The 25,527-nt window shown below is 45.6% G+C and overlaps 1 protein-coding gene across 6 annotated transcripts; it reads left to right on the top strand.

Moving 5' to 3' along the window:
• The first annotated feature begins 2,663 nt into the window (after window positions 1-2,663).
• grm3 (glutamate receptor, metabotropic 3) lies at window positions 2,664-20,779 on the top strand. 6 transcript variants are annotated; one of them, XM_071927288.2, is made up of 12 exons: window positions 2,712-2,981; window positions 4,073-4,216; window positions 7,524-7,793; window positions 8,368-8,719; window positions 8,771-9,004; window positions 16,781-17,023; window positions 17,151-17,340; window positions 17,632-17,941; window positions 18,101-18,294; window positions 18,593-18,725; window positions 20,048-20,229; window positions 20,713-20,779. In XM_071927288.2, exons 1-12 carry the CDS (start codon window positions 2,817-2,819, stop codon window positions 20,777-20,779), a joined length of 2,484 nt encoding a protein of 827 aa, XP_071783389.1. In that variant the 5' UTR covers window positions 2,712-2,816. The 6 variants fall into 6 exon arrangements, with proteins under 6 accessions (XP_071783388.1, XP_071783389.1, XP_071783391.1 ...); XM_071927290.2 differs by having other exon boundaries at window positions 2,724-2,981; window positions 8,777-9,004; XM_071927289.2 differs by having other exon boundaries at window positions 2,724-2,981; window positions 8,768-9,004.
• The last annotated feature ends 4,748 nt before the right edge of the window (window positions 20,780-25,527 follow it).

The following is a 25,527-nucleotide window of genomic DNA, read 5'->3' as shown; positions in this document are numbered from 1 at the left end:
ACTTTTATATGCCAAGACACACACACACACACACATATACTCGCATGTGCACACACACACAAACATGCATGCCTGCAAACAAACATGCACACAAACCCATATGCACACTTGCTGCTGTGTGGTCCTCACAACCAAGTTAATTACAGCGTTCCCTTTAGGTTCGTTTCAAAGTGGCCTCTGAGAAGTTTCTAAGTTTGTTTACTTCCAGGAATTCCAGCTCCCATTTTAGTAGAATACTGTTATTCATTTACTTTTTTGCAGATAGTTTGGATTGCGCATGAAAAGGACAGAGACGATTTAAATATGTTAACATGCATAAACACACACACACACAAACGTGCACAAACATACAGAGACACACACACGCACACACACGTCCAGTATGTCACATCAGCTTGCAGCCTGGATCTAAATCATTCATAAGCACCATGGATGTTTTCCCCAAAAGAAGGCAATAAGTTAAATTATGGCATGTTGAGAAAAAAAACTCTTCTTTTGGGATTTGTGCTTGACAGCAAACAACTGCTTAAAGCCAACTCAACAGGGAGGCTAAAACATAGACCATCATGGTACGTCAAACCAATTCTTCTTGGTAAAGGCTTGGGTTTCAGTTCAAATGGGGTATTAGCCAACAATGCCCTCTCCTTATAGTTCCCTTATCCTTAATCCACTCCAATAGCTCCAATAACATTCATTTAGCTGCATACTGTATGTTTCCTGAACTCACTAATTCAGCTTTCTGTTGGTAGATAGGAAAGGGAGATAAGACATAGAGACAGTCCGCTTTGAGGTCAACCCCTGAGAGCAGAGGTGTGTGTATGTGCGTGTGTGTGCGTGTGTGTGTGTGTGTGTGTGGGTGTTTGTCTGGGAGTGTGTTTGTCTGTGTGTGTGTGTCATATTACAGAGCGAAGTGGTAAAGGTATGGCAGCCGCCTGCAGAAAAATCTGAGCTGCCTGCATCTAAGAGAAGCTTTCATCCTCCTACCTGCCCACCAAAGAGGGGGGGGATACTCTCTCTCTCTCTCTCTCTCTCACGCACGCACACACACACACACACACACACACACACATAGCAGGGTTTGGTTTGTAGGAGACGCCAGCAATAAACAGAGTTTTCACTACAAGCTCACTACTTGGTCTAGATTGATTTTTATAGTCAAAACGTCAACCTCCAGCTTCTGTCTCATCTCTCCTGAGGACTGGAGAGATTGCATGGGAGACCTGGGGAAAAAAAAACTAAAAAATATATATATATATTTCCGACTCAGAGCTTTTACTGACTTTGCATTAGCTGAATAGTTTAAAAGAAATACACAGGGAGAGAGAGAGAGAGAAAGAAAGGTAAAGACGAAAGCGAGATATTTATCATATCTTACAATTGAATCTCATTTATGGGAACCTCAGACATCTGAAGCCACCAGTCCACCAAGCAGGCATTATGGGAGAAAATGTGGCAAAATTCTGATTAGAGCCTTTCTGAATACATTTGCATGGATATCACACTAAATAAACGTTTTTTATACTTAAAATGAGATCGAATATATTGTATATTGAAACATTTTAGGCTACCTCTGCTGGTAAAGAGATAAAGTAGAGCTGATGAATGTCAGTGAAATAGACAAAACACCCAGATAGACTTTAATTGATGGGGATGCTATTATAAATGACATTAGCTGAGGTTGGGCTCATTGTCAGTAGGGAGTTGGCTTCTGTCATGCTAAAATGCATCCACTCCTCTCTCTGTGTGTATGCGAGGGGCAAGTAAATGTGATAACACACACACACACACACACATATATATATATACTCAGGGGTATAAACGCATGGACGAGTGGGGAATTGTTGGAACAGAGATCAGATTAGGGAAGCTTTTCTGATCTGTGGCATGAGAACACTGGGCTTATGTATCAACCAGCCATCTGAGCTGGCTTATCCTGATACAGCCAGGGGCAAACGCACACACGTACACACACACACACACACACACACACACACACACACACACACAATGGTGCACAAGTGAAAGAGTAAGAGAAAGTTTACTGAGTGATGGTAAGAGAGGGGGAGATTGGAGAAGACTGGGGTATAGTCTCCAAACAATCCCATATCCCTTTAGTCATGGCCTGGCTTTGGCTGTGAAGCGGAAATGACTTTGAGCCGTTGTTAACAATGCCCCCAAACTCCACTAAAGGTCTGCTTGGCTCTCTCCATACTTTATCATAACACTTACGTAAGTATTTCATTCTGTAGCTCCTGGGAGCATTGTGGTTTGTCCTGTGGCACACACACATGGATTGACTTGAGATACAGTTTCATTCTCTGTTCTCTCCTCTCCTCTCCTCTCCTCTCCTCTCCTCTCCTCTCCTCTCCTCTCCTCTCCTCTCCTCTCCTCTCCTCTCTCCTAACAGGACTGATGTCCAGATGGTGTGCTCCTCCATGTGTGGTCCAGTCCAGCACTGCCTGACTGTTTCATGGCCCCAAAACAGACCCAGCATCTACGGCCACTGCTCCTCTCACAAGCCTCAACCCCACCACACACCGCACCCATAACCCCTCACCCCTAACCCTCAACCCTCCACCCCTTAGCCCCTCACCTCCCTCTATCTCACTCTCTGTCAAGCCTCTCCCATCAGTTTTGACAGCCTAACCCTCCCCGAGCCCACCATGGTGGCCCGCGTCCCTGCTCTAGTCTTGGTCATGATGTGTCGGGGCGTCCTGCTCTCTGTCGGAGACCCCCCTCAGTCCCGCCGGGAGATCCGCATCGAGGGCGACCTGGTGCTCGGCGGCCTCTTCCCGGTGCATGAGAAAGGTGCTGGAATGGAGGAGTGTGGGCGTGTGAACGAGGATAGAGGGATCCAGAGGCTGGAGGCCATGCTGTTTGCTATAGACAGAATCAATATGGACCGCACTCTGCTGCCCGGGGTCTCCCTCGGTGTCCACATCCTGGACACCTGCTCCAGAGATACCTACGCACTGGAGCAGGTGGGTGAGCATGGTCTTAACGCTGCATACGGACTGTGCATGTTTTTCAATGGGAGGTGATTCAGCACAGTTTTTAAATACATTTTCCTGTTCAGTGAAAATGGTTTTTTGCTGTTTTTTCCTTATCTTTTGCATTTCCAAGCCACCTGTGATCCACTTTATCTTACCAGATCCACTTTATCTAGATACCAGAAAAACAATTCTCTCAAATCGATCTCTATCTTACGATTATTTAGTGAGTAGCATATGATGTATCATTGTGAATTTAGCAATTTATACAGGGGAAAAGTAATGCAATTACTTTGGTTGTGTGTTCTTGGATTAGCATTTCTAGTCTTTAAATCAGTTATTAAATCTATATTAGGAATAATAATTTTTCTAGTTGTGATTTTTTTGCTGCAGTTCTAGTATGAAAAGAACAATGTTCACCACAGAGTATGTAAGCACCATGACCTATCATGTAAAGGATCTTGCCTCAGTTGATAACAACAAAACCTTTCAACGGGGAAACACGGAGGCTATTTGCAATGAGGGAAATGAGCCGAAAATTGAAAAAGACAGTACTTTCCTTTAGGGAGTGTTATCTTCATAAAAAAGAAATGTGTTTTATTGTAGAGCTATTTGAGGAATGATGCATCTAACATTATTATACAGCAAGCTCTGCCTTCCATTTACAAGGCGTTGTATCCATTGACTGATGGCCTAAACCCTGGTTTCTTGAGCTTCGGGTTGGTTTGCAGGACGGATTGCAGGCTTATTGCCGAAATGTCCTCAGACTGGCAATATGTTTTAATGTGCCTTGGTCCCAGCAGGAGAGTTAATTTGTCATTTGGATCCTGTGCTAAAAGCATTTAAGAACCCTTTGTGTAAAGGAGTGGGCTTTTGATGGTCTCTTCACAAAGATCAAGACAGTATATTATATAAAAGTATGAATCAATCTTTTTTTATGTGCCATATTTCATACACAGAATGTGATTCAAAGAGCTTCACAGGGTGATTAAGAACACATAAGTAACATAGACCATATGGTGCACAGTATGGTGTAGAGCATTTGATGGAGAGTGTCATATCTCTGTGGTTGTGTTCCCCAGGCTCTGGAGTTTGTAAGAGCGTCCCTCACCAAGGTGGACGACACAGAGTTCATCTGTCCGGACGGATCCTACGCTCTGCAGGATGACAGCCCCCTCGCCATCGCCGGAGTCATAGGAGGATCCTACAGCAGCGTCTCCATACAGGTAACAGCAGACAGACAGACAGGTAGGAAGGTATATTTACACAAACACACATTTCACCATCATCATCCTCTAACTCCCTTGGTAGCTTCTTCTTCTCATTCTCATCGACGCACCATTCCTGTGACCAAATGCGCATAAGTTGAGTTCCAGTTAGATGGCAGTGCCCATGTGTCCGTGTCTGTCTGTGTGTGTGTGTGTGTGTGTGTGTGTGTGCGTGTGTGTGTCGGAGCACATATGTGTGTACTTGTGTTTCTGTGAATCAAGTTCCATTGGTGTGGTATTGTGTGCTTCCTCAGCTCTCCGGTAGCTCTTGTCACAGAGCTTGGTAATTTGCATAGTTTAGCATAAAACCTCCTTCTCCCTTACTCCTCTGTGACTGCACAAAAGCCTCCTCCTATCAGTCCTCAAATCCCTAATCTCTGCAACTCTCTCTCTCTCTCTCTCTCTCTCCCTCTCTCTCTCTCTCTCTCTCTCTGTCTTCTCTCTCTCACCCTCTCTCTTCTCTTTCTCTCATTTTATGTATTTCTCTTTTCTGTCCCTCAAATCTTTGCGCTCTTACCTCTCATCACTCCCTCCCTCGTTTTTCCCCTCTTTCCATATGCATTCAGAGGCGCCGCTCCTTGGCTCCGAGGGGAGAGCTCCGTGTATGCTGACCTCAGCCCCCTTCTCCTCCTTCTCCTCCTCCTCCTCCTCCTCCCTGGTCCGGCCATTGTTAGCATCAACTCTGTCTCTTGTCCTTCATCACACATAATTATCCCTTGTTATGTTGCAGCTCATTCTTGCTGTTCCTAGTTGCTGTTGCTGCTGTTTTAACCCGTCTTTCCTGGTGGTAGCGCTGTTTCTGAGACCCTGTGTGTGACTCTGTCTGATGTCACGGACTGTGCTTTCCTTTCTGATTCTCATGCCAGGGAAGCTGCTCCGGTCCTTCGTGCCTCTGTATACTTGGCCAGCCTCTCTGCTGCTTCCAAATGAAGTAATAGGGAATTATTTTATGTTTAACCATGCACAACTAAACTCCAATGCCTTGCAGGCATTTACATAGCAGGCATCATTTCTCCCATCGTTCGTCTGTGTGTGTGTGTGTGTGTGTGTGTGTGTGTGTGTGTGACTCGCATTAGAAGCAGAAAACACACAGCACCCCTCCACTGCACCAATTTTTCCTCCTTCCTTTTCATTTTTTTCTACCCCTCTCTCATATTCAGTCCATTCCTACAGTGCATCCCCTTTCCCTCTCTCTTGCAGGAAGGGACCAGCTTCCACTAAGAGTAAACTCGCCGTGTCCCTACAGACAGGTCTCTTAGCTAGCCGTAGTCATTGTTCAGTGACAGGTAATGGAGCAATGCAGTTATGTTTTGCAATGTGACCTTCCCTGACATTTAAGTCAACTGCCATCTTAAAACCATAAAACCAGCCTGAAATACTACAAGCAGGCATCCATGTGTGTGTGTGTGTGTGTGTGTGTGTGTGTGTGTGTGTGTGCGTGTGTGTGTGACTGTGTATGTGAGTGTATGTGTTTTATAATCTTCTAGATTATTAGTCTAATGAGATTCTGACATGTTGTCAAAACAGCTCATCAGCTGGGCTATGAATGAAATATAGACGAGCCTAGAGTGCTGCGCTCTAAAAGGATTAAACTGAACCGAAAACAGAATGCCTGTGTAGTGTGTGTGTGTGTGTGTGTGCACGTGTGTGTGTGTGTTTATTTGTGTGTGTCTACGTGTCCTTGTGAACATGAGTGTATGTAGTATTTTTGTACATAGTTGCACTGTTTGTGTCTGTGTCTGTGACTAAAATTATAATGAGGAGAACGTGACCAAAGCCAATCAACAGTAAAAGAGAATATTATATGGACACCACTAGACCCCAGATGTCCATCACTAATGCATGAGTCAGTGATTTATTGAACTTCTGTCTCTAGTGTGTGTGTGTGTGTGTGTGTGTGTGTGTGTGTGTGAGAGAGAGAGAGAGAGAGTGTATGCTATTTTGTGTTTCTCCATGTGCATGTATCCCTCCACTTTATCTGTAAATAATCACATTATGTATGACACAATTCCTATCAGCAGCAACGTTCAAAATAGTATCTTTCTAATCTTTCATTTGTGGAACAAAATGAACTATTATTAAAGGATAATTCCGGTTATTTTCAACCTGGGCCTTATTTTCCTAGGTTTTGCAATTATGACGATTGATTCTGATGAAAATGTCGTCCCTGTAGATCTCTACGTAGGCCTACCTCTCAGTTTACAGGGAGTGCTGCTCTCCAATGGGGCCAAGGGAAACCCAAAAGGCGTTTAAAACACAATAACACTAACACTTTTCTTTTAATAGCTGTGATTGAACAATTATCACACAACATTTCAGTTATAATAGTTCATTTGATACCTCTTGGCATTGTTCACAGGCTTCCTGATTTGCTGGATGCAGAGGGGGCAGTGTTGTCTGCAGCCTGGCACTACCCGGCTCACTGACTATTTTCTCCTTGCTAACTAGCTTGTGCTAACAATACAGTGGCTGAATATTTGCCAGACTTTGCCAGACTTTGGCAGACTTTGAGGAATCTTTCCAGTCAGTGTTATTGTGTTGAAAAGGACATATATTGGGTGTTTTTGGCTTTGACCTTTTGAGTTTCCCTTTGCGCCATTGTATTGTATTGGAGAGCAGCACTCCCTGCAAACTGAGAGGTACATAGAGCTCTGCAGTGAAGTAATTACGGATGTCCCAATCTGATGTTTTTGTCTCTAATCCCTATCCAATTAATTGCATTTTGAGTATCTGCCAGTACCGAGTACTAATGCAATATTTTTGTTAGAATTTTTTTTTTTTTTGTTTACACCACACTTTGTAAAGTAAAGCTAGCTCAAACTCAGCAGTAACATGGGGCAGATGTCTGAACTCCAAATGTCTGCAGTGACACTAATTGTGGTCACATCTTTCAAGCAATCCAAGATGTGTTCACATACTGCCATCTACATGATGGCAAAACAGGAAAATAAGGCCCAGGTTGAAAATAACTGAAATTATCCTTTAAACTATTATGCACAGAATGTTGCTTCTCTGTGATTTCTCTAACATGTATGTCTCAGATTTCTTGATATGTGCATTTTCAAGACCTCTCTTCTAAAATGCTATATATAAAAAAAAATCATCATTCATTCAGTGTTCCTACATGTCTCTACATGAATCCATGTGGATCCAATAGTGCGATCAATTGGTCAATCCACGTTAAGTTACGTACTGTCCTTTAAAATGCTGTTGTGCAGGTGTGACTTTATTTGAAATGGTGTACTCTTCATATCTCTCCTCCCAGGTTGCCAACCTCCTCCGGCTCTTCCAGATCCCTCAGATCAGCTATGCGTCGACCAGTGCCAAGCTCAGCGATAAGACCCGCTACGACTACTTCGCCCGCACCGTGCCCCCCGACTTCTACCAGGCCAAGGCCATGGCAGAGATCCTCCGGGTCTTCAACTGGACGTACGTGTCCACCGTGGCGTCAGAGGGCGACTACGGTGAGACGGGCATAGAGGCCTTCGAGCAGGAGGCCCGCATGAGGAACATCTGCATCGCCACTTCGGAGAAGGTAGGGCTTGTTAGGCGCGAGGTTGGTTGGTCAGAATAATGCTAATCATGAGGCTATAGAATAGAAAATATAAATGTTGATTTCTGTGGCCTTACAGACTCTAATCTGTATCTAGCAACACAAACAACCATTTCCCAAAGCCAGATACCAGAAAACCAATACTCTAATCTACAGTGTCACACTGATGTACGGCCTGGAGCTGCTCCAGTAACAATGAATAGGGTGCTGAATTTGTGAGCTCATAAAAAAGTTTGTCTCAATGTGTTATCTTGTCTTACACCCAAATGAGCTTTATATTACAGCGCTGTTATCAGTTATGAACCAGAAAATGTACCCTTATCTCCAAGAACTCATACTGGGTACTTTCACAGTCACATTTTTCTTTTAATTTGCTACGGAGCTGTACATAAGTGTGACATCGCAGATTGGAGTGCAGAACAAATTCTTCTGTTTTTTTGTTTCTTCTTATGGATGAAAGTAATAACTATTCACTAATATTGACCAAACTGCATTTGGGTATAGGAACAGCATATTTCAAAAGTGTTAAAAGATTAAAGTTCCTCTTCATGTCTAGGTGGGGCGCTCTAATGCTAAGAAGTCCTATGAGGCTGTGATCCGTCAGCTCCTCCAGAAGCCCAATGCCCGTGTGGCTGTTCTCTTCCTGCGCAGCGATGATGCCAGAGAGCTGCTGTCAGCCGCTGCCAGGCTCAACACCTCCTTTATCTGGGTGGCCAGCGATGGCTGGGGTGCACAGGAGAGCATCGTCAAGGGTAATGAGGTCACCGCTGAAGGAGCCATCACACTCGAGCTGTCAGCCAATCCCGTGCCAGAATTCAACCGCTACTTCCTCAGTCTGAACCCGGTCAAAAACCGTCGGAATCCCTGGTACAGGGAATTCTGGGAGCAGCGGTTCCAGTGCTCCTTGGGTGGTGCGGGAGCAGGAGGAGGAGGTGGAGGAGGAGGCGTGGGATTAGGAGAGACAGGGTCTTTCTCTCTCCCACCATGTGACGAGGACTTGTCAATGGACAAGAGTAACTTTGAACCAGAGTCCAAGATCATGTTTGTGGTGAACGCGGTGTACGCCATGGCTTTCGCCCTCCATAAGATGCAGCGGAGCCTGTGCTCTAACACCACCAAGCTGTGCGACAGCATGAAGGCCTTAGACGGACGCAGACTCTACAAGGATTACATCCTTAATGTCAGCTTCACAGGTAAGAGAGGAAGAGAGGCAAGGATGGAGGGAGTGAAGAGGAGATGAGAAGAAATAGAGAGGGGGGGATTAAGTGACTTTGGAAAGGATGGAGAGAGTCTTGTGTCACTTTAAAGCGTAAAGGTGTTCAAGGTGGAGGAAGAGTTGAGGGGAGCGGATGTTGGGGATGAGAGGAGAAAGATAGCAAGACAGAGAAAGGAAAATGAGCGGAGTGCCTAGTTAACAGTCCTCTCATGAGCAGCGGAGGGATGTTGTCCTTCTCCTCAGCCAAAGCAGCCAAGCCACGCAACATAAAAAGTACTGAGACAAATCCGCTTAATTGCCATGTATTGTCAGAGCCGGCTTGCCATTGACACCTATTACCCATGCGTAATTGATACGACACTACAAAGTTGCTTTGAGGAATGAGAGCTCCGGCTAATCCGTCGGCCATATTCTTCTCTCCTGCCCTAATGAGATTGTGTGTGTTATAATAGCTCCTATAGCAGGCTGCCTGTCTGTCTGTCGGTCTCTGTAGACCTGGGAGAGAGGAGAGAGAGGATTGGCTTGACTGACAGATGGCGTACAAAGGAAGCGTTATAAATAAACTGCTGTGTCTCGGGGACTGACAGAGGTTTAGAGGTGCTTATTCCTCCACCAACCGTGACCAGGAGCAGACATCAAAACAGCCAGACAAACAGCACTAACACTGCAGCTTTGCCACAGGACGCTGGGGAGAGAGAAAGGGAGGGATGGAGAACGAGAGAATGGCAACAGATGGAGGGAGGGGGAGAGAGAGAGAGAGGGAAGGAGACTTGTGGATGAGATTGACAGGCAGACTAAAGTGAAGAGAGGAGAGAGAGTTGGGGCTAAGGTAAAAGGGAGCAAGGCAGAGAAAGGGTTAGGGAGGGAGGAAGGGAAGGAACGAGGGAGCACTGAGGCAGTGTCGGAGTGGGACAGCATGCGTCAGCAGAAGAAGAGGATTCTCTTTGAAATTCCCCATCTTCATTTCTGCTACAAATCAAAGGGCTCGGAGCACTGCTGTCTGAGAGGGGAGGGGGAGAAGGAGAAGGGGAAAAGGAGGAAGAGTGTGAGTAGGAGAGAGAGAGAGAGGAAATAGTGAGGGTGAAAGCAGTCGCAGCCTCCGGTGTGCGCAGATGATAACCACTCCCTTATAGGACGCAGACAGAGAGGGGTGGAGGAGATATGCAGAGACACAAAAAGAAAGTTGAAAAGTGCTCGAGAGGAAGTTTTAAGAATCATAGAGAGGGAGAGACAGGAGCGACAGGAGCCAGGAGAGGAGAGGAGAGGAGAGGAGAGGAGAGGAGAGGAGAGGAGAGGAGAGGAGAGAATCCCACTGTGACTTCCCTACATCTCTAGTCTGATCATCTTTCTCCCTACATTCTCTCTCTCCCACTCTCCCTCCCTTTTTCACTCCTGATGTATATCCATGAGGCGCATGTCTAGTTTGTTCTGCAGTAGGGAAAGTAACAGCGTGTACAAGGATCTCGGGTTCTTTTCAGCTCAATGCCGGTGATGTCGACGGCAACAGAAACAGTGGTAGCAGTAAAACATGCACTTAAAGAGGTGGCGGCGATGAGGACTCAGATGATGAGGACGTTAACGATGGCGGTGGTAGTTAAATTGTGGCAGTTAAATTGTGAATTGTGGCAATGTTTGTTTTGACTCGATGGTTAGCCCTGAGTGATTCAGATTGTGGTCTCACTCTGCACTCACGTCTGGTTATTGTACACATACATCTTTCCATCTATGTAAGGAAGGAGCCGAGGTGAGGTGAGGTTGAATGTAGGGTATAAATACTGCAGCATCACCATCTGCAGTGCTCTCAGTCTGAACCGTAGCAGACGGAAAACCAACACTGTTCAACACTCCCTCACACTCTCTCTCTCTCTCCCTCTCGCTCTCTCTCTTTTACACATACACACACATGCACATTCATGATACACTCTTTACACTGCATCAAGTTTGATGCCAGTGATACCTCTATAATTTCCACCACACTGTGTTATTATCATTTCTCCTCAACTTTACAGCCACTAAACAGTGGGATTTTCCTCCCTTAAGGAAACGGACTGTGTCTTTAACTGTGATAGGGCTGTTCTGTTTCTGTGTGCGTTTCTGACAGCGTGTGTAGTGTACTGAGGCAGTGTGTTGTTGTGTGGTTAGGGGAGCTTGCGTGTTTCATATGCTGCCGTCTTCATCCAGACTCATCTCGCTAGCTCCATGCTGTTGCTATGGTAATGAAGCTGACACTATTGCCAATTGTTGGAGTGATCCTGTAGAATATGGGAGCTGCTCACTGCCAACTAGTACTAAACACACACATACCCAGGCACATACACACACACATACATGCACGCACGCAAGCACACACACACACACACACACAAACACAGACACACACACAATTATAAGGCCTTGCTACCTACTTTGAAGACATACACACACATATACACAAATAGACACATGCACAAATGTGTGCAAAACAGTCAGCTTTCTCACAAAGACACAGCTTGAAATGCTTGTTTTTTACCAGCATGAAATTGCAGACACCCCCAACCCACACACTTTTCAAAGCCATCATTCAACTCCCACCCATCCACCTCCCCCATCTGCAGCAAACAGATCAGTATATACACACATGCACACAGTCTTCTGTTCAAATAGTGGTGATAGATGTGATATTCCCCCTTCTCTGCTCTTTTGTGTGTGCGTGCGTGCGTGTGTGTGTGTGTGTGTGTGTGTGTGTGTGTGTGTGTGTGTGTGTGTGCGTGTGTGTGCGTGTGCGTGTGCGTGTGCGTGTGTGTGATATGTCTGTGTTAGCAGAGGCGGTGTGCCTTCAGGGCCATATTGAGCAGAGAGCTTACTGCAACGTTTAGATGCCAGAGAACAACCTTCACTCTTTCTCTTTCTCTCTCTCTCTCTCTCTCTCTCTCTCTCTCTCTCTCTCTCTCTCTCTCTCTCCCTCTCTCTCTCTGTCTCTCTCTCACTGTGTATCTCTCTATCGCTCTCTGTCTCTCAATCTCCCTCTCTTTCTCACCCAGAAACGCTCCTACTCTCTCTACATTCAAAAACAGCACATCCCACTCAGACTTCACAAGGTTGTTATCTTGCCTCTACCGCCTCTCTGCGCCGGTCTGTTCCTCCACTCCTTGAGTTTTCTCATCCCTCCATCCCTCACCTCTTCTCTATTGATTCTCGTCTATAGGCTCTCCTCCGTCCGGCAATCTCTGCTGCCGTCACTTCAGTTTCTTGCTTTCTCCTTTGCTATCTCTTCTCCTTTTCTCTTATTCTTTTTCCCCCTTCTCCCTTGTCACTTCCCCGCTTTCTCCTCCCTTATCTTGTCTCTCACCCCTCCTCTCTCGTGGCTCGTCCTCCCTCCCAGCGCCTCTTCCTCTGGCCTGCTGTTGCTTCTTTTGTCTCCTCTATCTCCCCCACCTTTCTCTCTGCCAATCTTCTGCTCTCTACCGCACCTCTCCTCTTATACATTTCTCTCCCTTGTTCCAGTCTTCTCCTCTTGCTCCTCTCCTCTCCTATCTCTCCTCTATTCCCCCGGTGGCCTGTTGCTCTGCGGCCCAGGCAGCGCCTCAGTCCGCGGGGACTGAATCCGCAGGGAGAACAAATATAGCTAATGTGATCTGTCTGTGTGTGTGTGTGTGTGTGTGTGTGTGTGTGTGTGTGTGTGTGTGTGCGTGCACTGGCGTTTGTGACATGTGAGTGCATGCCCGTGTCCATATCTGTATGTGCTCAGGGATGTGTGTGATGTGTGTAACGCCGAGCTGTGACGCTCTGTGTCCTGTCACGCACTCTCCATGGGACACAGATGTGTGAGGTTGTCAACCCTCCGAAGGAAGAGACAGAGGGACAGTCATTTCTGAAAGGTTTATCGCTCCGTTTGCCGTGCAGAGCTGTTGTATCTTCCTCCGATTTTACCTGCTTCCTAATCGCTATAGAGGGTGCATTTGTGTGTGTTTGTGCATAAGCCTATGTGCGCGTGCGTGTGCTTATTTTATTAGGTTTATTAAATCAGTGAAATGAGGTGAACTGATGTTTGGAAATACTACGCTCCATTGCCCAGCCAACAACCAATCAGTGGCCAGCTTTTGAGTTGTCACTCACACTCTTTCTTGTTTCTCAATGCTGAGAGAAAAGATTCCCTCCGTCTCTCTCTCTCTCTCTCTCTCTCTCTCTCTCTCTCTCTCTCTCTCTCTCTCTCTCTCTCTCTCTCTCTCTCTCTCTCTCTCTCTCTCTCTCTCTTCCTGTCTCTCTCTCTCTGTCTTTCTGTTAGCCTTTCTGGCTGCCCATCTGGCTGTCAGTCTATCCTGTAGTAGACAGAAGCCAACTCTTTCTTTCTCTCTCCCCCCATTCTCTCTCACACACACACATCCCCTCTCTCTCTCTCTCTCTCTCTCTCTCTCTCTCTCTCTCTCTCTCTCTCTCTCTCTCTCTCTCCGTCTCTCCCTCTCTCTCTCTCCACAGTTTTAGATTACTTATTCCTTCTCTTGGTCTCTCTCTTGGCTGGATTAAAGGGGATTGGCTCTTTAGCTCAAGCCCCCCCGCCTCCTCTCTCCCTGCCTTTAATACCCACAATCTCTCTTGGGCCTTGCTTTAGCCCGACATGGAACATAATTAATTTCTCAGCTTCTGAATGAAAAGCCTGTTTTCACCCTACTTCTAATTAATCTGGAGTAATAAAGACTTTCTCGAGTTAGCAGGCATGCTAAAGTGTCTCTCAAAAGTTAGCGTGGATGTTATGTGACTGCTTTAATCGCAATTTGTCCCACCTCACTTTATTTGCCTTGTTACTGTTATTTGTTTTATATTCTGTGGCTCCAGCTGTTTGATTTGCGAAGATCCCCGCTCTGCAGAGTAGAGTTTGGATGAGGGTAAGCAAACAATGTAATGAATCATCGCAGATTAATAGCTGTATATTCACAGCTGGTGATGTGCGTAAAGGAAGCTCAGTATTGTTGCACCGTAACACGTCAATTTATCAGCCGCCTAACTGCATGAGGCACTGTATCCGTGTGCCGTGGCAACAGTTGGGTTGAGATGAGGAGAATGTTGCTGTTGTTAGTGTGATGCTAAGAAGGCAACTTCCACTTTGTGGTGTTGGAAAGTCGCTCAGAGCTGTGAGAAGCGCTGAGGGCTGAGCCTGCTGTGGGTCTCAGCTGGACTGGACTGGGCCATTGGGAAGTATGGAAGTCACATAGAATTAGCATTGTTTCAGGGCTTGAGCATGTACGTGTGTGTGTGTGTGTGTGTGTGTGTGTGTGTGTGTGTGTGTGTGTGTGTGTGTGTGCTTGTCTGTTTTAAGCCACCTCAGGAAAGCCCACAAGCTGCCATTAGGAACAAGTCATCAGATTTAATTCCTCAGATTATGGAATTGGTTGAGTTACATCCCTTCAAACGGATAGAGACAGAGAGAAAGACACTGTAGAAATATAACTGAGGGAATAACTTCCAGACTACTAGAGTGGTGTAATATTTACCCCCTCGGATAAAAAAAACAAAAGACCACAACCAAACATTTCTTTCATTTCATTTTGTTTCGTGACAGATCCACCTCTGCCTAAATAAAGAGTCTACTTCTTCCTTTAGCGGCACCCAAAGTTTTTGCTCGCTGGAACACGGAGCTCGACACTGTTTTTGATTTAGCTCGGGACGCTGTTTAGGAGAGAGTGGCATCCATCAGTCAAGGACCCAGGCTGCCTGTCTAAGCTCTCTGCAGTCACCAGAGGAGCCTTGGTGGCCTTCGCCAGCTTTAACCTGCACCGTCATACACTTTCCTGATAAGGCGCTCCGTCACGTCAGCAAGGTCGCCGGTGTTGGTTATAGGGAGGAATCACAGTCTCCCGAGTCTATTGCTCTCTGGATGTGATCTATTAGAGGGAAGTCAAGGACAAAACTGCACCCTCAAAGGCGTCTGCAGACTAATGCTGTTCTCTCTTTAGTCTGCATTACACATAATTACCACATACAGCTAATTAGGCTTCAACACACATCTAAGGTACTAATAAGGTGCAGTTATGATAATTAGCTAATGGCAAGTGTGTGTGTGAGTGTGTGCGTGTCTCTAAGAGGAGGAGGGCCTGGCTTGTCTTATTGCTCTGTGTTATTAGCAGACTTTATTATCTGCCAACTTGCAGTATAATGGATTCTTATCTCTTCTGAGTCTGAAGATATTATCAGCGGCTCCTTATTGGAATCATATCCATTTAGTTGTCACCTAAACATTTAGCCCCAAAATCCACGGAAGACTTGACAGTAAGAATTTCCTGCGAGAGAGGGAGAGAGAGAGACAAAGAGAGAGAAAGAGAGAGAGAGGGGATAAAGATAGAGGGTTGTGCTGTCTATGTGATTTATGGATTTCATAAACCCTAACCCCCTCTGCTGCCGTCTGACACGCCATTCTTCTCTGAACACATTGAGCTTTCACAACAATAGCACAGCTTTAGCCCCTGTCAGCGTTGCATTGCGCGCACGCACACACACACTCACACACACACACACGCACACACAACACACACACACCACTAACAGCAGGGTCAGAGCTTTGGTTCTGTCAGCACAGCCTCCCACAGCGCTCAGAGCAATACCTTAACCATCACACTGTAAAGTAAAACCTAATGGAGCCTCCACACGCGTGCATGCATGCACACGCTCTCGCACACACACACACACACACACACACACACACACCCTTTCCAGCCCAGCAGCTTATTGCCAACCTGTATTGTGATTCATTCCACTGATCCCAAGCTGTGCGTCTAGAGAAAGAATTTGGCCTGTGATTTCTTCAGTTACCCACTGACACACACATATAAGGAATATAGCGCAGTATTATCAATGCCGTTGTGCACTGAAGACTGAGTGCCTTGTTACAGTTTGACAAGTGATGCTTCATAGAGCTGGTATGCTGCACTATCCCCAGCCACATCATCATTTGACAGGGGAGGCAATAGTGTATAACACACAGCCCTGTACAGTATGTCAGCAGCATTTGGTTGCTCCGCTGTAAGGACAGAAGTGACGCTATAGCAGTGACATGCACTTTGTCTGTGTCAAAACGACCAACTGTCAGCACTGTCAGGTCCGGCGCTGCAACGCATCCAGAAGTCACTTTTTTTTTCTATTATATAGCTGCTTTTCTCTATGGGTTTTTTTAATGGTTTCAGCATCCTGCCAATTTTACAGTCTCTTCTGTTCCGACATCCTCAGGGTAGATGGTAATCCTTTCATAACAACTTGTATACAAACCAATTTGGCAGTTTCAGCAATGTACCTCCCTCACATAAGAGACCCAGAGGCTAATTCTATCAATGTGTGGGTAGCTATAGCTCTGCTTGGGGATTCAGTCCTCTGCCTTCATGCCTATATGACTTTATGGGCAGTTTGTTAATGTTGCATTTGGTAATAAACTTTGTCAGATCTGAAATTAGAGTAGTGCAATTGTCCCTATTTGACCGGAAGGAAGGTAGAGGCCATCGAGAGACACACGGAGACATCGCTAGGCGTAACAGGCATTTATAGCCTCTTAGCAATACAAACTGGCTGGTCTTCAGTAATGGAAATTATCAGTGTCTGCTCTGGACCCCTAAGGCTTAACTGACCATGGCTTATTGTTTCTGTCTTCACTGCTGCTTTTAACAGCCTTAGCATGCATCAATGAGACTTCAATAGAATGAATGTGTTTGTGGTTATATAGCTTTCCACTCCGTTTTCCACTCTCTTATCACTTTCTTTCCCATTCTTTGTCTTTTTGTTCTCCTTCCAGCCCCTTTCTCTCCCCCGGGCAGTGAGACAGTAGTAAAGTTTGATTCTCAGGGGGACGGCATGGGCCGATACAACATCTTCAGCTACCAGCGCTCTGGCGATCGCTATGGTTACGTGTCAGTAGGTGAATGGGCAGAGAGTCTGAGTCTGAGCAGCGATCTGATTCACTGGCCCAGGGAAGTGGTGCCCACCTCGCAGTGCAGCGACCCCTGCGCACGCAATGAGATGAAGAAAATGCAGGCAGGTAGGAGAATGAATTTCAACAATGTTCTTTCTGAGTGTCGTGTGGCGGTGACAGACCATACCAAGCAGCCATGCCTTTTGAAAAGCTCAAGCTGTCAAACTCTGTTGTTCGTATTCCCATTCCCCAGGTGAGTACTGCTGTTGGATCTGCACAGCCTGTGAGCCTCATGAATTCCTGGCTGACGAGTTCACCTGCTCGCCCTGCGCCCCCGGCCAGTGGCCCACTGACGACCTCACTTCCTGCTACGACCTCCCCGAGGACTACATCATGTGGGAGGATGCCTGGGCCATCGGGCCAATCACCATCGCCTGCGTAGGGTGAGTGGCAAGAGGGCTGTCAACATGATGTCAGTTTCTGAGTAGTCTTGAGAGGTGTGTGTGTGTGTGTGTGTGTGTGTGTGTGTGTGTGTGTGTGTTGGGGGGATGGTGGGGTGGGGGAAAGGGGACTGAGGTTTTGTAAGGTTCACATCTAGCATTCATTCAGATTTTATTCCTATACCCTCTGTCCTAAACCAGCACAGATATGGCAGATAGATAAACAACTTTTGAAATTGCGACACCTTGGAAGTGCATGCGTGTCTGGCTGCCTAACCGTAACCTTGTCCCCAGGTTCATGTGCACCGGCTTGGTGTTCTGGGTGTTTATCCGACACAACAACACGCCCCTGGTGAAAGCTTCAGGCAGGGAGCTGTGTTACATCCTCCTGTTGGGAGTCTTCATGTCGTACGCCATGACCTTCCTCTTCTTGGCCAAACCCTCTCCTGCCATCTGTGCCCTGCGGCGCCTCGGCCTGGGCACGTCGTTTGCGGTCTGCTACTCCGCCCTGCTCACCAAAACCAATAGAATCGCCAGGATTTTCAGTGGGGTGAAGGACGGGGGTGGCGCGACAAGGCCACGCTTCATTAGCCCCTCCTCTCAGGTGAGTGATTGCACAGTCAGCTACCAGTCAAATGGAGATGGATGTATGGATGGACTTTGGATAGAGTTTGAAACAGCTTATGCAGCTCTTCATTTTACCTTCCTCTCCTCTCTTCCTTCGCCTCTCTGTTCTTCCCTCCCTCCCTCCCTTCTTTCCCAGGTGTTCATCTGTCTGAGTCTGATCTCGGTCCAGTTGGTGATGGTGTCAGTGTGGCTGCTGCTGGAAGTTCCCGGGACGCGGCGCTTCACGTTGCCAGAGCGACGGCAGACTGTCATCCTCAAGTGTAACGTGCGCGACTCCAGCATGCTGCTGTCACTGGGATACGATGTGCTCCTGGTCATCCTGTGTACTGTGTAAGTGTAGCAGCTGGTTTGGTGAATTATTATGGCATGATAAATAACTGACAGGTTGCGTTCCAAAATGCGTCATGTTCTCGGCCATGGGCTCTTCGTTTGCTGCATTTTGGTGCACTTTTTGGTGCACTGCTGGAAAAAAATCACCTTATGTTCACTGTTCAATGTTTCAAAAACACAAATTATTAAATCCTCAACAATTTCTCTAGGCCCTAAAATAGCTTCAATAATATTCCAAACCACCTTTGCTCTCTGGGCTTATTGATCGTGTATCTGAAACATGATTCTCTCCCTCTAGGTATGCCTTCAAGACCAGGAAGTGTCCCGAGAACTTCAACGAGGCCAAGTTCATTGGATTCACCATGTACACCACCTGTATCATTTGGCTGGCCTTCCTCCCCATCTTCTATGTTACATCTAGTGACTACAGGGTATCTTCTCACACACACACACACACACACACACACACACACCTACACACACACAGGTCACAGAAAACACAGGTATAGTGGCACCTTGAACAAATTCTAATCCTGCTTGCAATGGTCCCAGCTCTGCAGTGCTGGGATGACAAACAGACAGGCTCTGTCAAACTGCTGACACATGTCCAGATTTGACAGCAAAGGGAGTGAGTGTTCACCTGATCCATACAAATCTTACGCATACACACACACTTAAGCACACACACGCACATGCACTGTATCAAAGGGCCTGAGAGAAGACTGCTGATGCCAGGGCTGTTCATCTGATCCCCATAAAAAACAGCTTTCTCTCACCCTACCCCACCCTCTCTCTCTCTCTCTCACTCCCTCTCTCTCTCTCTCGCTCTCTCTCTCCCTCTCTCTCTCTCTCTTTCGCTCGCTCTCTCACACTCTCTCTCGGGAAATAAGCATTTCTTTGGCCTTGTAATCTGACTTTAAGATTAGTCAGGTAGAAGCATAACATCACTCACCGACATACACACCCACACACACACATAGGCACATACAGTACATACACAGAGGAGATGTTGGAGGGCTGATCACTAATGTGCTTCTCTGTACTGTGAGAGCTCCTGTAATTTAACCCTGTAACCTCGCTCTTTTCAGCCACACAAAGTTAGACGGCTGTAGCAATAAAAGAAAAAGGCAACCTGAAAGGCACACACACACCTGTCCAGACCTGTGATGAAGAAAGAATGAAACAGTTAATTTTGCTTGTGTAGAACTTTTGTGTTTAGCCAGCTAACATTCTTATAGTATAATAAATCACAGAAACTGAAGGTAATGCTACCATTGAGATACCGTAAAGTTCGGCCCATGTGGTCTCTGCTGATTAAGTCTTTTATTGATCCACTCTGTAATTGTTATCCTCTGGGCTGTTGCAAAGCAACAAAGTCCTGCCAATAAACAGCAATACTCCACTTTAAAGGCCCCATTGGCTCTGTGCAGGTATCGAGACTGGTGAATCACTTAAGGCATTTATATGTTCTATATTTATTGATTGTTTTCCTTATTTGCTTGTATTTATTATTGCTTCATTGTCTGTAAAGCACTTTATAGTATTGATTCAAAAACTGCCATAGGAAATTAAGTTCATTATTATAAAGTTTATTATCATCAAACTTGGCATCATCTAATCAAGCCATTTAACTTTTAACGGCATTGTAATATGTGAGTATGTTGAGTTTTATTAATCAAAGTCTAGCTAGTAAGAGAGAGTGCGCAACATTGCTGTATGTGTCTCAGTCTCCTTCTGCCTTTGTCCTCTCCAGGTTCAGACCACTACTATGTGCATCTCAGTCAGTCTGAGTGGCTTTGTGGTCCTCGGCTGTATGTTTGCTCCCAAGGTCCATATCATCATGTTCCAGCCCCAGAAGAATGTGACCAGCCACAGGCTCAACCTCAATCGCTTCAGTGTCAGCGGTCCCGCCACCACATACGCATCTCACGGTAGGTTACATGCGGTTAACTCACTGTTAAAGGGCTCCCGCAGTGAGGGCGTTAAGAGCAGCACCCTCCTGCTGTTTTTTCAAATGATGGGTGGGTTCAGCATTCACTATCTACCATAAAGCACAGCCTTCTGGTCCACTTTGCAATTGCTTGGACTGCAGGTTTATCCCCCTTACATCCCCTTTGTCACGCCAGCTAACCCCCTCCCTCCTTGCACTGATGACATCATTATCACATTATCAAAACTAACGCTGATATTTCTAGTATTAGGAAAATATATATTTGATGCACTTTTGGATCAAAATCATTCAACACGTATATTTGGCTGTATCTGAGCTTATTTTTGACTAAAGTAGCCCCTTTAAAACAATTCTCTGTACAGACCTATTGTACTAGAAATTAGTAGAAACTAGGATTTCTGTCATTTTATCTAATTATCCTCTCCCTTCCTCTTTTTTGCTCCATCTCTCTCTCCAGCTTCTGTCAGCGCCCACTACGTTCCAACCGTGTGCAACGGGAGAGAAATTGTCGACTCCACCACTTCCTCCCTGTGACCACACCCAATCCGCTCTCTAAATCTGCCCCTGCGACTGTTAGCCAATCCACGAACATTATCCCCTTCAACCATCATCCCCCAACCCACACACGCACACACACACACACACATACAGACACACACACACACAAACACATGTACATGCATACAAATGCATACAAGCACACATGCATACAAACAAACACCTTCCTTGTGGACTAGAACTGTATTGTTTCACATATGTAGAAAGTGTGTAACTATAATTAAATTATTTTCTAGGGATGTACATACATGGAATCAACATTGTTGTAAGTAGAGAAACAAAAGAACAAAAAAAATTTCTAGGAGGAATTTTTGGAGCCTTTGTTTTTGATAGCTTTGTTATGACGCTGTGTAAATAGACATGCGCTTGGTCATGGTAGGAGGGTGTGTGTCCCTCGGTCTGGACACACAGTTGTGGCTCTGCTTGCCTCACCTGCAATATCCCACAGACTTTTTATTCTCATGCTTTTTTGTAGGTCTCATTGTAATAACCGATTCTGTATGCATTTATATTGTGTATCTGTACATTTGTATATTATACTACTGATGGTTCAAAGAGCACAACGTTGACAGTATTGTAACCCTAGAATGAGTGTGAACGAAACTATGAACTGAAGAGCATAGAACGGCTAGAATGGACATGTACAAAATTCATCAAACTCATTGACTTACAGTAATACTGTGGCAGAACACAATTCACTTTGAGAATCCATCTATTCACATCTTGATAGATGTGCTTTGCATCCTAGATCAGTATAAAGAAACCCATTGTGGCTGTTTTGCAGGTAAATATGTCTTGCTTTTGATACAAATGTTCATTTTTCTATTTCTAATCATGGAATCCCTTTATCTAAATGGCCATAGTTCCAGACGTGTTCACCAAAGCTACAGTATGTTCACTCCCACTCTCAAACTGCTGTTCCTTTAGAGGACTGCAGTAATGGATTGGTAATAATAACTAATGATAGGTCTGAAAAGATAGAGTACATCAAATGCATTTGTTTTGCCTCAAAACTGTTATTACAGCCAGTGCCATGATAGTTCTGTCAACAAAGAAAATTGGTGTCTTACCTAGCAAATTATGAATTTGTACTCAAATGACTCAAGCATTAATGGAAGTAAACAGTTCGAAACAGTCTGTTTTGCTAAACACATGTTTAATTTTTCAACCAACAGGGGTGTGGTTTGGCTATGTTTGTTGTGTCCCGTAGATAATGTGATGATGTTTTGAATATGGCTATGTGCCTTAATGTATGTCTGATAGTGCTCCAGGTAGAGGTTGCCCTTAGATAGGAGCCAGAAATCAGTTTAGCATTACCAATCCTGAGTCCTTGTTTGGTAAATGTAAAAGTGACCTCAGAGTATACAGTAAGTGTTTCGGGGAGACATCATGCTAGTTAGTTCTATTCCCCATCAAGCCTTCTGTCGTTGATTGTTTACCTGAAGAAGTGTTGATGGGCATACAGTGAAGCTAAGGGATCTATAGTTTAAAGTGACTTTCTCTACCCCGCTTCTTTCTTCAGTCTGCGATAAAAACAACATCAAAATGATATTTCCTATAGACACCAATCACATTGATTACGTTATTCTTATGTTTTACAGATTAGCTCAAGTGAAAGAGGGGATGGGAAGAGAAGCTGACGTACCATTAAGATGAAGTCATTGACTCATCGACTTATTGAAGTGTGCAGTTTACATGTCTGTGTTAAATGTGTTGATATTGAGAGGCACAGTGCAGCAGCTGGCATCGGCAGTCCCAGAGAGGCTCACGAGAGGAAGCAGAGTACACAATGTCAGCTGCTGTTAGAGCCCAGCCAATGGAAGGATATTAGAGCAGAGATCAAAACACTTATCAAAACATCCAAACACATCAAACTATCTCTAGTTGTGACTGGAAATATGACAAACACTCTGTTGGGAGACAATGATGAGGTGGGGTAAAATGCACAAAATGACAAAAACATTAGTTGTAAAATTGCTGTGGATGACCATGTTAAAAGAAAACCTAATATAGCTGCAACACAAACAGTGGAGAGATTTATGTATACAGTACATTATAATTCATATTCAATTTTGGCTTCCACTGCAGGATTTGTTGCATATAGGATGGTACAAGGTGTACAAAATGTTGCTGGTAAAAGCTTAATAAATTAAGTTTAAATTAGTTTATATAATACGCTATCTAAAATAGAGGTTTGACTGCCGTATTTGATGTATTTCTAACAAAAAGTTAAATAATCAGAATGAGATATTTGCCCCGACAGCCCTTTTAACTGTCGAGTCCCCAAATGAGCATCCCAGAGCTGTTCTATCTGTGTTGAAGTTATATAGTAGGTAAAGCAGAACTGTTGAACATTCATCTTTTAACCAGCCTACACCTCCTTGGCACAGTCCCTGTCCCCAACAGCACCCTGGGAGATTATCACGCTGAATGATAGATTGAAAGAATTTGAGAGAGCGGTGGATGCGCCAAGACGTGCCGCCCTACATTGGGGCGTGTGCAAGGTGCAGGGAGCAGGGGGAGAGAGCGATGTGGCAGAGCAGAGGGGAGCTGCTGCTGGATTATGTAAAGCACTCCCACGGCCCAGAAGTCACAGCACTTCTATGGAAGCTCAAAGCATCCCAGAGATTCACAGGCTTTGTTAGCAGAAGGCTTAGCCATTCACTCAGTGGTCCTGCTCCCACAAGATACACCCCGCATGGCAGGTTGCTATGGACAACCGCTGCCACATCCGCTGCCGGAATGTCTATTTGTCTGCACGGAGAAGAGGGTGGGAGGAGGGGTGAGGAGAGTGCGAAAAGAGGAGGAATGCAAAGAGGGAAACGGGTTGCTGGTTCTGATTCAAATTGGCAGTGATTGATGGGACTTGGCCCAGCAAGGCCCAGTCCTCCACTCCCAGCTTTTAATGGCCACACAAATAGAGCACTTAACCCTCATTCTCCTCTCATTTAGTCTGGTGACCACTCTTGGACAACACTCTCACACTCTTCCTCTAACCCCCTTTCTCTCACTCCGTCTCACCCCTTCAACCTTTCCCCTGCCACCTTTGTTCACCTCATCTCCACTCTATGTGTGAAACTTGCTGTTGAGTCAGTCTCAGCCAAGACCACCTATAAGCCAGACCAGCAGATTGCTAGCCCACGCCTACACAGAGGCACTCAGATCCGGGTGCCCACCGCAGCACATGCCAAGGCAGCAGCCTTGAGGAGATTGGAAATGGGATAAGGGGAAGGTAGACAAAGGAGTTGGAGAGTGTATGGGAAAATGAAACTGGGATGTAGATGTAAAGGAAACACGTCCCTTTGAAATACATCACCTTACTCACTACACTCACTTCATGTACCCAATACCTCTCTGGAAGGTTCCTTAATTGGCTATGCTCATGAATATCCCTTTCAACGGCAAGCCATCCACTACGGACATTGTCCCTCTATTCAGCCTGTGCCAACTGCCATGTGCTCTACAAGGGTCTCTGTGCTGCAGCCACGCTATATAACAGAATGTGTCCTTGGTCTCTAGGATTTGAAACAAGACAAGATCTCGGTGGTAAAATCGAGCCGAGGTCAAGCTGAACTCTGGAACTGGGCAATCACAAAGCAATAGTTCCGTGTTTATGATGCGTGCAATAACGAGGCTATGATGACATCATAATAAATAATAACAAGCAAACAGCCGGTGTTGTCTGCTCGTCCTTCTGTGTCCCTCCTGCTTTGACTAATCAAGTTCCTGAAGAAAAACTGCTCCGTGCGTCTCTGTGTCTGCGGAATCTATAAATCTCACCCAAAATGCAAATGTTGTATGCAAGTGTAGGTAAATGTGTCTCTTCAGCAACATTAACAGCTCCTCACCACAAGCATCTTTCTGTTTCTCTCTCTCTCTCTCTCTCACATACACACACACACACACACACACACACAGGCTATTCATAGCGTGTGTTGGCAAATCTTGAAAAATGTCTCTAACACTCTGCTTAATCTGTTCCCTAAGTGATGGCACTCCAATTAAACCGTCTACTGGACTCTGCTCCCTGCCTTAGGACAATGCACTCTAGTGTGTCAGTGTCTCTTTGTGAAAGACAGACAGACAACGCAGACAGACAGGCAAGCAGAGAGACAGAAAGACAGAAAGAAAGAAAGAAAGAAAGAAAGAAAGAAAGAAAAGTTTGACAAGGCTCAAGATCACACACAGAGAGGGGGGGGTTGGGGGGGCTGTCAGCAGTTATCTGTCCTCCACTGCCCTCCACAGGACAGTCTGGCACCATGTGTGTTAGAATAGAGCCGAGGGTCAATGGGTTTCTGTAGAAAGGTAAAGCAGGTTGCTAATGGGGGTCTCCAAATTTCAGGCTGCTAATGCAAATTCAGGATGAATGTCAGTTCAGGAGAACACTGCAGACAGTAAACTGCTGTGCCAAGTTCTAAATGCCTGCAGGTCATGTATGTTCCCTGTTCCACCCCGGAGTCCCTGTCTCTTCAATGTCATGATACTGCCTATACTCTCCTACTTCTTGCAGAACTGGGGGGGGGGGGGGCGGGGGGGGGGGGGGTGTTTACTCTTCTAGCTGGCCTGGCTTTGATCGCCCTCTGGTGGTAGGCTAGGGTCAATGTGCCAAAGATTTAAAACCTGATTTAGCTTACACAACCAGGGATTTCCATGTATTTTAGCTGACATTTTTGTCAACTACTTGAAGGGAGATAGAACCACCCAGAACATAAAGCACAACATTT

Source organism: Centroberyx gerrardi, chromosome 4 (assembly GCF_048128805.1).
Source record: "Centroberyx gerrardi isolate f3 chromosome 4, fCenGer3.hap1.cur.20231027, whole genome shotgun sequence".
In the NCBI taxonomy this organism is placed as follows: Eukaryota; Metazoa; Chordata; class Actinopteri; order Beryciformes; family Berycidae; genus Centroberyx; species Centroberyx gerrardi.
This window is presented reverse-complemented; position numbering and strand designations above follow the sequence as displayed.

Excerpts from the sequence above, each read along its gene's own strand:
- grm3 (XM_071927287.2), top strand. The coding sequence starts at position 2,664 with ATGGTGGCCCGCGTCCCTGCTCTAGTCTTGGTCATGATGTGTCGGGGC. Across the intron at positions 9,005-16,780 it reads CCTTAATGTCAGCTTCACAG|CCCCTTTCTCTCCCCCGGGC; the intron begins GTAAGAGAGGAA and ends TTCTCCTTCCAG. Across the intron at positions 17,024-17,150 it reads GATGAAGAAAATGCAGGCAG|GTGAGTACTGCTGTTGGATC; the intron begins GTAGGAGAATGA and ends CCCATTCCCCAG.